The following is a 14,357-nucleotide window of genomic DNA, read 5'->3' on the forward strand; positions in this document are numbered from 1 at the left end:
AAAACGTTTAAATATTATCAAAACACTTTCCCACTACCAATGGGGCGCTAACGAATGTACACTATTAAAAGTATATAGGTCTCTCATTCGCTCTAAACTCGATTACGGCAGCTTTATATATATGTCAGCATCCAAAACATCTTTACAAACCCTTAACTCTGTGCATAATACTGCTATCCGCCTCTGTTTAGGAGCTTTTCGTAGCAGTCCAGCTGAGAGCCTCTACCGCGAAGCCAACGAACCTCCTCTTTGGCTTAGGCGCCAATATCTCCTCCTTTCTTACGCTGCCTCTACTTCAGCCAACCTTTCTAATCCAGTACACACACTGCTGACATTACCCAACTATACTAGTACTCACCCTCCTGCTCCACGCATACACACTATCGCCCTCTTACTTCCAACTTTAATACCACATATAAATTTATCCCTAACTAACCCTCTCCCGATCCCGCAGAACTCTCCTTGGACCAAAACTTTACCGAAATTTAATGTGCCACTTACAAAGTTTAGTAAGGCAGAAACCAACCAGGATTTGATTAGGAAATCCTTACTAGAAATTCTTAATTTTAAGAAATTCGATCGGGTACTCTACACTGACGCATCAAAGAGCGAAACGGGGGTTGGTTGTGCGGTTACCACTACGGAAACAGTCGTTAGTTCATGTGAAATACCTGCCACATGCAGCGTTCACACTGGTGAACTGTATGCTATTTACCAAGCCTTCAAACTCTGTACAGCACCCAATCAACATATTGCCATCTGTACAGACTCCCTTGCCTCTATCCAGTCCATCAATAATCTATTTACTAATCACCCTCTTGTAGAAAAAATCCATGATATTTACCAAAATCTTATCATCCACGACATCCATATCACTATCATATGGATTCCCTCCCACATCGGGATTATGGGGAACGACAACGCCGATCGCTTTGTCAAAGAAGCTGCTGTATCCAATTGTACACCACGTAATATACAAATTGCCAGTGACCTAAAAACTAGTATAAAGAAACTCGTACGAAATTACTGGCAGAATCATTGGAACCAATCCACTACATTTTTACACCAAATAGATCAGACGATTGAGCGGTTCGTTATCCCTGGTATAACTAGAAATGAGATGGTTGTTGCTAGAAGATTGCGTATTGGTCACACCAGATGTACACATGGTCACCTAATGAATTCTGCACCTAAGCCAATCTGTCACTATTGCCAATCTCCACTAAGCGTTCTACACATCCTTTTGGACTGCCCTCACTACAATAAACGACGCCAAGAACTGGGCATGGAAGGCGACATCAAAGATATATTATCGAACCAGAGCCAAGTCATCACAGCTATCCAGTTCCTGAAGCTAGAAAACTTATTAAATAGTATATAACTATAGTATATAATATGTAATTGTACCTTTATAATTGTATCCACGGTGCCTCGTGCTAATGGACGAAGCTGTCACAAGCACGTTAAATTAAATAAAAAAAAAGAAAAAAAACAATGAAATAAATTTAACAAATTAGTTATAACAAAATAACATGTATAATTAAATTATAACACATTGTTCTGTTATGTCACAGACCCCAAAACCTTGGTTGGACTTGTGGAACGGCCCCAAAGAACCTACACAGTACTTGAGAATATGCATGACTAAGATAATTGCCTTGTCAAAATGGAAGGACGAAAATATTAACCGACTATTGGATAAACCTATAAATCTAGCGGGGTTATTTCATCCAGAAGCTTTTATTGCATCATATAAACAGGATTTTTCAAAGTAAGCAAAAATTGTTGAAAACTCATTGTAGGGATTTCACCTTCTAATTATTGTTGTTTTAACCTATAAGATTTAGAATAAAAGTAATATTTAATTTGTTAAATTATCTTAATTTCACCGTACAATTTAATTTTTTCAATACTATTTATTAATTTAGTCGTCACTCCCATTTTTTGTTGACACTGGATTTGTCATGATATAAATATTAAAATATTTTTATAAATTATTAATCTGTTAATCTGTAATTTGAGGACTGTGAGCGTAACATACGGACTAGACCTTAATATTAAAAAAACTAAATACATGGTTGTCAGCAGTGCAAATTTAGATCCCGGGACACTAATGGCAGGTAGCGAAGAGATCCAGAAAGTCGACAGATTCACTTACCTCGGAACTACCGTCAACTTACAATAGGACTACGCTCAAGAGATTAGATCCAGAATTGAAATGGTATGGTCTACATTTATCAAGTTAAGATCCTTGCTGTGGTGCAGTGATCTTAGTTTGGGAACCAAGATACGGATAGTGAGGTGCTACGTTCTTCCAGTGTTACTATATGGAGTTGAAGCCTGGACACTGACTCAAGCCACAGAAAAACCAATTAAATTCTTCGAGATGTGAATCTACTGGAGGAAACTAAAAATATCGTATGTGGACCATGTCACCAACGTTGAGGTCCTACAGCGCATGAGAAAAGAAAAAGAAGTGCTTAATTTAGTTAAACAACATAAGCTTGAGTACCTCGGGCACGTGATGTGGAACGAAGAAAAATATCAAATTTTTTAACTTGTTATGCAGGGCAAAGTTGGCAGGCAAATTTGACAGGAGAGGACCGGGACCCCGTCGTATCTCGTGGTTAAAAAACCTCTGACAATGGTTTGGGCTGACCTCTGCGGAGCTGTTCCGCAGAGCAGTCAACAAAACCATGATAGCCGTGATGATCGCCAATATCCGGACCGGATAAGATACTGAAGAAGAAAAAATTAATCTGTTGGTTTAAACTTATGCTTTTATGCGTGTCTGCTTTTTGTAAGCTGGTTTGCCATATAAAGGATTAGATAAAAAGAAGAAATGATTTTTTTAATTCGCAGCTAATTTGTTTAATATAATTAAGGAAAAGATGATTGAGTTTTAAAGATCTTTGAGAAAATCTAAAAAATAATAAACTAGTAATAATAAAGTCAGAAGAAAGATTTCTCCTAAAAAATCGTCAGAAAATATCGTCTCCTTCTGTTCTAGAAAAAATAAATGTGTTCCTTTATTGGGTACTATGCATTTTTACGAAGATGTAAATACACACACTGGTAAACCAGAAATTGTATTATTTTACAATTAAAAAAAAAGCGGAGTTGACTGACACATTAGATCAATTGTGTCATTCTAAAAGACTGGCGATAAAAACTCAAATATGGGCATTACGGACTTTCTAAGGAATAATGAATATTGCAAAAGTTACGCATTTATTATTGATAGAAAAAAATGTTAGCAGTAAGTATTTTTGAAGTCAGTACTTGAAACTTTTGGCTCATTCATTTGTGGAGAAATATATTATGACGAAAAGGTAAAAAAATAAGCAATTATCAAGAAAATTAATAGCGAATATTAAAGATTATCTTGGATATTCCGAAGAATCACCCTCTGAAAGTAGGCAGCGTGGATATTGTAGGTGTTACTATTATCCTTTAAGCCTTAACCAAAAAGGGCGTCATATTTGTTCACATACCAAAAAAATGTGTGCTGAACATTGCCGTGACATATGTGAGGACTGTTTATATTTCATAATAAAAGACATATGCAATACATATAACAAATTAGATTAGTTAAGTCTAGAAATTGTTTTTATACTTTAACGTTACCTTTGAAGATAAAGTAATATACAACATCTAAAAGATTTTTTCCAGCAGTGAACAATTTCAATAACCGGGTGTGTCGTATATGACGCCAGCATGTGAAATGTGTTATAAAACTAGTTTACGGTGTGATTCTATGGTTAATTTTACAGTACCTCTAAAAGCCTAAATATATTATAAACTTGTAGGAACAATGATGTACCGTTGGATGAACTTAAATTGTGTACCAGTTGGAAGCCTAAACCAGATTGTTTAATTCTATCTGAATTGCTGGTTGAAGGAGGTATTTTTGAAAATGGTATCATAAGACAATGTACAGCAAATACAGAGAATGTTACAACTATTCCTAACTGCTATTTAGGTTGGGTAAAAAAGGTAAATTTTTTATCATTTAGTTGATTTTACATACATATTAACCTTCGGGTAGTGGCGATAGTTTCTTACAAGTTTAGCTGCCCCAGCGTCATAGACCAGGTGGGTCTAAAAAATAGAAATAGAGGATTTTTCTTTTTTATTTTGTAGGAATTTAGAATAAATAAATATATTAAAACGTTTTATAAAAAAAAATAATTTTAACTTTATCAAACTAAACAGAAGAATGATTTAAATAGTTATTGAAAAAAAAATGTCATGTGTATTAATTTTTCCTTATAAAATAAAAATAAACAAACGTAACAAAATAGAGATAGTTAAAAAATGTTAAATGAACATAAACGCAACAAATAGCTACAAAAAACAAAACGATATATACTTTTATTTTAGTTTCCTACAGTTCTGACTTGTGATATGCTCTAAACCAATAAATAAATTGCATTTGTAGCAGCAAAAACGAGTTTTTCTATTCTTTCTCCTGTCGCAGTAGACGCACCTTCCAGCTGGTAATGGCATCTCCTGATTTTTCGGTGCATTACTTAAAGTTACTTCCATAAGTCTCAGCTTCAGCGTCCTCGGAGGATTGCTAAGAGATGCTTTCATTTTTAAATGTGGATAAACCAATGCGTTTGCTAAATCTCTTAACAAATTAATGTCTATAAATTAATGTCTTAATGTATATTTGGGTCTTTGTTGTTTACTTTATATATCATCTAGGTATTGATTTCTGCAACATTTAATAATGTGTATAATATCACCATGGACCATCTTGTGCTATTCCAGGAGTAGTTGTAACTAGCGTACATCTTATCTACAACGTCGACACTCCCTTTTGCATTATTATATGTAAGTAGTCAGTAAAAAGGCAGCACGGTTTCTGGCTATTTCCTCATGTTAAATCCCACAAGAAAACGATAAGGTCCATTCTGGTCATTTTGTGGTGGAGGCGCAATGGCTTGTCATATCGTGACGTGTGAGGGCTCGTTGGAAAGGGGGGGGGTCTAAGAATACGATAACAAAAAAAACATCTGCAAAAACAATGCTAAATGGTCATTACGTTATATCTTCGTTTCTATTTTCCCGATCGTGGTGTATCAGGGCTCGTTGAGAAGGTAAGGGGGTAACTAGTACTTTGAGAAAAAAAAAAACAAAAATAGCAGCATTGCCAAAAGGGCATTACGTCATATCTCCGTTGTTTTTGGTCCAGTCGTGGCGTAAAAGGACTCGTTGGAACGGGGAGGGGGTAACGAATACGGTAAGACAAGAGCAAATACACATAGACATTACCATTACCATACCTATATATCGATACCTTTTTGCCATAACATCGTAAGTCTCGTTTAGTAAATTTTACAGTACGGCAGTTTTTTCAATAAACGTGTTTAGAAATGTCCAATTGAAGTGAAAATTGGCATCCGGACGTATTATGATGAGTGTTTGAAGTAAAGTAATGATTTTTATTTAAAATAGTTTCAGTTTTTTTGTAGTTGGACTTACGTTAGTTTGGAAGCATTAAAAATAATTTTGCTACTGTAGTTTTATATAAGTCCAACACTTACGATAATTTTGGTAAATTTAGAAATAATTTCACATTATGATTGTTATCGTACTTACGATAAAAGTATGTTTAGACACAGCCTCATAAAGTAACATAAATATATATAAAAAAATACCAAAATCATTTATTTAAGGTAATTTATTTGTGAAAAGTAAAAAGTACAATAGGCATTTAACTGAACAACAAATCGCTTTACTCATAAACTTACAAATAGTCATAATATCTAATGTTATTGCATGTGATATAATAAATGTGAATCATAGCTAGTCAGCAGAAATCTAATCTTGGGGCCCTTCATCGCTTTCGTATTCCTCATCGGATTCTGCTAGCTTATCTGGCGTAGCTGACGTTTTCATTAGCCTATATTCTTTATTCTTTTGAACCTGAGAGGAATTATATTGTAGTCGCAGAGATCAATTAAGTCTTTTTTCTTTGCAACGGAATAGACAATTTTTGAGGCTAAAGCCATTTTGCTTTTTTTTCCTTTTAATTCCATCGTGAAATTGATGCAGTTCTGACCATTATTTAAATATTCAACCTCTATAATAATATCTGGGTTACCTTTCTTAAATTTTACATTTTTAATTTCACTGATTTTTATAGGTTTTCCGTTCTTACATTTGAATTTACTCGGTTTAAGTACATCATCAGATAAATGGTTTAGGTTTGGTACGAGAGTTGGATATCAATGTACACCATTCTGATGGAGCCCATACTACGCGTTTTTTGATAAACCGCTCAATTGTTGCGGAACTGAGTCGACAGGCATATAAGTATGGCCTGGTAGTAAGTATCGCACACTGATTGATGTTATATTAACAGAATCCCTAAGAAAAGTCGGGATCATTAGATGCAACTTCTTGCAAATATTTGTAGATTATGGTAGATATTTCGTTACTGCCACGTCCTCCGTCACATTCTCCTCACAAATAACAAAACCTATTTTGGGTTCCACTTTCGTAAACTATAAGATTGTAATAAGCATACTTTCTGGTGTAGTACAAGAGCAAATTGTCTCCATGTGGTGTGTTTAACACCTTCTGTACGTCGAAATTAGCACATAAAAATTTTGAATCTAAGATAGTTTTTTTTGATCAGCTAGAAATGAGTCTTTGCATTTTTCTTTGTTTTCCAAATGTTTTTCATACAATTGCTTTGTTTCTTCTGTTTCCTCAAAATCTTTGTCTTTTCTCATTTCACATACTTTGCACTTCGTTGATATCGTTCTTAGTTATGCCATTTTCTAACTGTTTCTTCTTAAAAAGTTTGTATAAGAATGATACATTACGAAATTCAGTGGGTAAGTGTCTTCTCGATGTTTTATTTCTGCAATAATGAGGTGGAACAGCGGGTAGCAACGTGATAAAATCTAAAACATTCTGCTTCTGCTCTTTCCCAGTCTTGTTATGTGGAACATGCTTACCTCTCGGATCTATTTTGGAAAATGAGGCTGACGTAGAGTTTTCTTTCGTATATCTCAAAATCATTTGTGAAATATCCGAGGTTTTCAATAAAAATTGTTGGCACACCTCGTGTTCCACATCATTCCACCTAATTATATACTTGTACGAACATTGTCTTCTGCTTCTTCCAGCCTCTCGTTTTCGACGTTTTATTATCTTTTATGCCTAAAGCAAAAGTAAAAACCATAAATAATTACCGAAAAAATTATTTTGTGGTACTTACGTTCTGATTCTGCGGCTATAGACAGTGCACTAATAGATCGTAACGCACTTCGCTGCATCGTAAGTAGCAATTTTTGTACCACGTGACTTGCACCTTACGATGTTTTGGTGACCATGCGATGTTTTCACAACTACAAAATAGATTTATTCACATTTTTATGTGACTTACGTTACAGCAAATTCGGTTTTTTCTCCAAGACTATGCTATTATACCTTACGATAATTTTGCTGGGAGGTGCCTGGCGGCTTGATAGATACGATTCTTCAATAAAACTGTTTTCCCTAATTTTGTCACTTACGATGTTATGGCAAAAAGGTATCGATATCGTATATTCGTTGCTATTGATCTGATTTTAGCATAGAATCCTGGACATACATATAAAAAGCATGGAAAACGGAAAGTTTACCTTGGACAGTGGAGTTCTGTGGTGGACATTTAAGTTAACCTTGGACGAAAATTTAATACAAATTAAATTAGGCTATTCTTGGTTATACATGATACAGTCCAGCTTGAACTAAACTATTCTAAATAAATTTTTAAGGATTAACGCATTTAAAAAGTGTTTTTGTTTTTGTGTTATTAAATAAAATACCTGTTACGTATTATTTGTTAAAAAAATATAATAGTTCTAAAAGTTTTAAAATATTTTCTCTTTGCAGTTCTGCTTTTTTTTTAAACCTAAATTCATTAGCTCATTAATTATTTTACGTTTCTGAAACATTTTCTCTTTGTATGATTTTCGTATCGCTATCCCACGTTCAATTTTGTAAAATTTTTTCTCTTTTCATTTGTTTCATCTTTTTTTTTAATATCTTCCTCAGTTCTCTCACACCTGCAGGTTGATTTTACGTATAGTTCATGCTCTAATGTATATTTATTCAAATTGCTAACGCCTTTGCCCGCTAGGGTAAAAATTTCATTGCGTATACTTGTACAGAATTTTCCTCTCGAATGTAACCATTCTGATTTAAATACTCTTCTCTAGTAATGGGAGTGAGGTTTACCTAATATTCCATCTTCATCTCGGCGAAGGGGTTTTTGGCGATCAGCACAGGCAATGTATCGCAAAACACCAACACAATAATCCAAAACAAATAATTTTTCTAAATGTAGTTTTGAAATGTAGTATTTTCCCTTCACTTTGTGTTTTCTTCCTGTAAGCTAACATTGTAGATCCATCTGTAAACTGAAATAATGTATGGAGGTGTTCGCATGCAGTACTTCCGTAGTCTGCTACTTAAGGACATTGGCAAATGGAATATCATTTTACATTAGGAGCACATACTAGAATAAAAAAGTCACTTTCATATTTAAAAGTAAATGATACCATTTTCTTCGTAATCTTTTGCCATATCCGCCGGACAAAAAGCTTTATTGTCGTTGACGTTCAAAAGAGCCAGATAGTCACTTTTTAACAAAATGGATATTTAACTGGATACTTAATAACAACGAACTGAACTATCAAAGCTGTGTCACTAGTCTAAAAGCGTCCTTACGAAATCGTTAAATTTATCTGCCAATACAGCTTCCCCTACCCTAATTATTTATTTTACGTATGCGCCATTAATATGGTCAAAGGTCAAAGTCTCGTTGTCTCGACTTGCAACTGACCAAGCTAATCCAACAATTTCGACCTTTGGTAGCCACAAAGGCACACTTCGACCTTTGAGAACAAGTGCCAGTCTTTACTACACGTAAAGGCGTCGCGTCGCGTTACGTCACGCTACAATTCGATCAGTTATTTATTTTGTAATTACAGCTAAAGGCCTTCTTTAAGTAAATAAATCCAAATTTGTCTTATAGTAAATCTATTTTTATCTATATGATATCTCATATGGCTCTATATGTTCAATATTAATGAACACACTGTGTAGTACCCTTTTGGTAGTCGCCTTGTTTGTTTTTTATTACTTAATATATTTGTTTTTTCTCCCCCTTCAGTTGCTATGTCGCATGTAAGGATTCGTTCAGCTGTTTATTTTGTGTTTAGCCAGAGGTTTTCTTTAAGTCAATAAATCAAAATTTGTCTTTTAGTTGAAATAGTTTTATCCATAGTGCTCTATGACATCTCGTATATAACTATACGTCCATTAATAATGAAGACGCTGTGTAGTGCTCTTTTAGTAGTCGCCTTGTTTATTTTTTCTATTTTTGTATATTCGTGATATTCTTCCCTTTCATTTAACGTATTATACGCTCCAATCAGACCAATAATAAAGGAGATATGATGTAATGCCCTCTTAGAAATAGCTCAATGTGTATTTTGTATCTCTCTAACATATTCGCTACCCCCTCTGCTTTCCAATGATGTATCATACGTCATGATTCGACAAGCTGTTCTACCCCTACAACAAAACGCTCAAAAAATGAGCAGAATTATGCTCATTAGTTTTACCTAATTGTGTTTAACTTTGTTTAATTTTAATTAATTCTATTTACCTTTATTTAATTTTATTTTATTTTGATACACCGTTGACGTTTATTAAATGTCAACGTATTTTTATTAGTAAGTGAATGTTTATCCCACTGACACATAATAAATATGTATTATACGTCATTGATCTTACCTTACAATTACAGTAACCTATAGTTTTAGCAATTTTGCGTAACGTTTCAAGAAAAAATATGATTGAATTGTCAAATGTTTTTAGTTTAGACTTCTTTTCTAGGTGGTGGTGGTCATTACCTTACTGGACAAATGGTGTGACTTGTCATCATAGCCTTTTGTATAGAAATTTTAGGGTGTTGCTATATATATATATATATATATATATACAGTGATGAGTGCCTTAAGAATCGGCAAAATAACGCAAAAGATAAAAAACATAATACGTTGTGAAATAAAAAGAGATGAAAGTAGTAGAGGTGGGAAACTATCGATAAAAACCTCTAATTTACATTACATTATATTAGGACTATCGATAGTTTCCCGTTTTCATTCAACAGAATGGAAACGAGGCCAATAAAAATCAACCGAGGAGTAAGACAGGGAGACACCATATCTCCAAAACTATTTACTGCCGTACTTGAAGACATCTTTAAATCACTTAATTGGGAAACGAAGGGACTATCCATAAACGGAAAGTATTTAACCATCTAAAATATGCAGATGACGTAGTACTAATAGCCAACAGCTGGAAAGAACTGAAGACGATGATCGATGTGCTTCATACGGAATCCGTAAAAAAAGGACTGAAAATGAATCTGAGTAAAACTAAGCTAATGTCGAATAAAGATGATAAACCGACGATAACCATCCAAGGAACAAAAGTGGAATATGTAGAAGAATACATATATCTGGGTCAGAATATCAAGGTAAACAAAGAAAACCAAACTACCGAAATAAGCAGACGAGTAAGAATGGGATGGGCCGCATTTGGAAAACTCTCATACATACTGAAAGACAAAAAGATACCCCAAAACCTTCGAACCAAAGTGTTCGATTCTTGTATCCTTCCCGTTCTCACTTACGGAGCTCAAACCTGGACATTCACAAAAAAGAACATGGACAAGATTCGAAAAACTCAGCGAGCCATGGAACCACAGATGCTTGGTATCTCACTAATAGATCGGCAAACGAACGAAGCAATCCGGAACAAAACAAAAATAAAGGACGCCGCGAAACAAGCAGCTAAATTAAAATGGAAATGGGCTGGACACAACGAACGTCTCGAAGATGGTAGATGGAACAAAGAAGTCGGAAACTGGCGACCGTACGATGCGAAGAGTCCAAGAGGAAGACCTCAAATGCGCTGGAGCGACGATATCAAAAGAGTCGCAGGACCAATGTGGAAACGCCTAGTACACAACAGGGATGAATGGCGAGAAATGGGAGAGGCCTTTATTCGACAATTCGGATAGAAAAAGGGCTATAAAAAAAATCGATAGTTTCCCACCTTTAGACGTTAGCTTATGAGCTAGTTGACTTCAGTCATAATATTACAAGTATGACGTCGAACATTAACATTTTTTAAATTTCGCATAAAGTAAAAACTAATTGAAGGCAATAAAGCAAATGTCAATAAACAGTTTAATTAGTAGTAATTTGATCATTAATTCTGTGTTGACGAATACAGAATTACAAGCTATGATAATTCTGTATTGAGAAGAGTGTATGCGACGTCTCAAAATCATAGTTTATTATTGATCAATACTTTAATTTTGGAAAAAAAAATACTCCTACTTAAACTGTTTTTTACTTACATTACATGATACGCATTACTATGACTGAAGTCAACCAGCTCATAAGCTAACGTCTAAAGGTGGGAAATTTTCGATAATTCTAATGTAATGTAAAGTAAATTATAGGTTTATATCGGTAATTTCTCACCTCTACTACTTTCATGTCTTTTTATTTCACAACGTATTATGTTTTCTATCTTTTGCGTTATTTTGCCGGTTCTTAAGGCACTCATCCCTGTATATATGTATATATGTATAGAGTTAGGATTATAGTATTGTTGTAAGTAAATTAATAATCAACTAAAATATAAAAATATTTTTAGGGACAAGTTTTGCAGGAAGAAAACAGTATCGATGTGCCTTTGTACTCATCAGCAAGTAGGGAGATGAAAATTATCTCTCTACAAATACCATGCGAAAAGAATGAGAAAGATAAATGGTTGCTATCTGGAATAGCATTTTATTTAGAATATTAAATCAACTTTTGTTACAAAACTAAAACACTTATATAATATTTTCTTCTAGTTATTACACATGCAGCATGTTAAAATTATAAATAAATATACAAAGAAATGATGTGTTAAATTATTTGCTGCTTAAAAATATTGACTATATTTTTGAGTGTAGTGTTTGTTGATTCAAATATTTGGGTCTCTATGTTCGGCCGGTATTGACGTGTCATCTGCGTAAAGGTAAAGCAGTGTTCCTGTTCTGTTCTGAAACGCCAGCTGTATAAATATGTTATATACTGTCTGTCCCAAACCCTTCTTTCAGTGCGTCACTAATTCTGACGTCATATAAGATTTTAAAAATGTCGAGAATTATTGCATGACATTTTAGTTAAATCTGACAGTTGCAGGATTGTAATCGGCTAAATGTGAAAAGGTTATTTTTTTAAATGTGGAGTAAAAACTTTAAAAATTCAAATTTTTATTTAATTTACATATTAGAGGTCCCGTTCTGTATAAAAAATTTATTGCACATTATATTGGAACGGCAGTTTTTCATAATTCCTATTCTATACATTCCAAGGAAAGTGCTTAATTAGCTAAGATTTTTTTATGGATTTATTATTATTTATTACAAACACTATGGAATTGGAATGTTTATTTATTTAAAATAACGCTTCCTCCTAGAATCTTTTAAGAGTTGACTGAGAGATAAAAAAATTTACTGGCAGTTGCAAGGCATCAAAGCAAACAGTCCTGTGAAATAAAATAGATTAAAATCAGTCATATTTGGATATGTTTCTGTGGCAGCCAATAGTTTAATTTTGTAAATATTGTGAATCAAGCAGTTGATTTTTGAGTTAATCTACCAGTTCCGGTATCCAGATGAATTAGTGTTAATGAAGTTAAGTTAAAAAACAAGATACCGAATATAAGTGTACCTTCTTTTTTATGAACAAAAATGAATATTATATTTCAAACAATCCACAATCCAATTCAGAATCTGATTGATTAAAATCAATGATTACAGTAGATACTAATGTGGCTGGTATCAATTATATCATACATTTCAAGAAAATGTCGTGATTCTAAAAAGAACCGTTTTAATACATATAAATATCCATAACGATATTAGTTTAAGATATTTCCTCAATATCATTCCTGAATTCACAATATGATTCGCGAACGACAGATACTGGTAATAAAGGTGTCACAGCCTCTTTTTCTATTCTATTATATAAGTTTTCAATATGTATATTATGTATGGGTTATGGGTTTTACCGCATTCACTGCGATAATAATTGTAAAATATTTATCTTCTTGACCTAGTGTAAATCGAACTTGTGACGTTGGGAACTGCAACTCGTAACCAGCGCATGGCGTTCACGTGATAATTCTATTCGGCGGCCCAACTATAGTGAATTTAGCAATTATTTTTTTGCGAAGTTAGTTACTTTTTGACAGACTAGAAGTAGCTGGAAATTACTATACAACCAAACACACGTACTCATAGCCAATATTAATAGTAAAAAAACTAAATAGTAAATAAAATGGAACTTTACGAATTACCGACAATCAACGTTTATTTATTTGCACCATATAATAAATAGTTATGTTAAATTATAACAACTAAAATATATTTTTTTAATATATACTACCCAAAATGTTATGGGTTTAGTATACACTTTTTTTATAATTTTTCTTTTTTTAATGAAAGAAGTCTGTAATAAAAGTTTATTTAAGCTGTTAATACTGCGAGCTAGGAACTTTTGTGATGTAGGTTTCCAGCTATGAATCTGTCAAAATATTCCCGAGTTAAGCGAATGTACCTTAGCAGTGGTGACAGATTTCCTGTGTCCACTTCGGACTGGACCTATTCTATCCTTACTCTAAACGACTGGTTGACGTGGTAAAAAGATATCAGTTTCATTATAGTGCCTCTATATCCATAATTCTTTTATACAAGGCTGTCTTGTGTAAGGCTTGTCTTTGAAGCCCTATGTTATATAATCTTTGGGAGTAACACTTCGGTGTAATTTAGAGCCCAATTCAATATAGGCTTCTAGGATCACTTGTAGACTTACGGTACAAACTATACAAGGCTATTTTCTCCATGCAGTGTATACTGGCTTTTTATTGTATTTGTGGATTTTTTTGGATTTTTTAAATATTTTTCAGGTTTACTTCTTTTTGCTATTTGATTTAACTTACAGTTTCGCTTACATGTTTCTGTAGCTCTTCTCTGACTTGTCGGTTTAGTTGATATACCGTGTTTTTGTCTTTTGGTTTCGTGTTCTTCCGACTCCTTCTTCAATTTCTTATTTTACCTTAGTTACTTACCTTAGTTCTTGGAATCTGCCCCTGACTAAAGTATGTTTGTCTTTTCTAGTACTGTGATTTAGAGCTCTTTTTATTGTACTTTGTTCTCCCAGAACTTTTGCCTCTATTTTCTCTGGACTGTATACAGTTAAAATTTTTCCCGTTTTCTC

General features: G+C 33.7%; 1 protein-coding gene across 1 annotated transcript in view; it reads left to right on the forward strand.

The window, feature by feature from the left end:
- The window catches only part of btv (dynein cytoplasmic heavy chain beethoven), a 344,345-nt gene extending 332,393 nt beyond the window's left edge, over window positions 1-11,952 (forward strand). Inside the window, exons 64-66 of the mRNA XM_072524490.1 lie at window positions 1,575-1,771; window positions 3,810-3,996; window positions 11,743-11,952. Of these exons, the coding sequence (XP_072380591.1) occupies window positions 1,575-1,771; window positions 3,810-3,996; window positions 11,743-11,895 (537 nt within the window). The 3' untranslated portion in view covers window positions 11,896-11,952. The remainder of the gene's footprint in view (window positions 1-1,574; window positions 1,772-3,809; window positions 3,997-11,742) is intronic.
- Window positions 11,953-14,357: the final 2,405 nt, after the last annotated feature.

This window comes from Diabrotica undecimpunctata, chromosome 3, assembly GCF_040954645.1.
Source record: "Diabrotica undecimpunctata isolate CICGRU chromosome 3, icDiaUnde3, whole genome shotgun sequence".
NCBI lineage: Eukaryota > Metazoa > Arthropoda > Insecta > Coleoptera > Chrysomelidae > Diabrotica > Diabrotica undecimpunctata.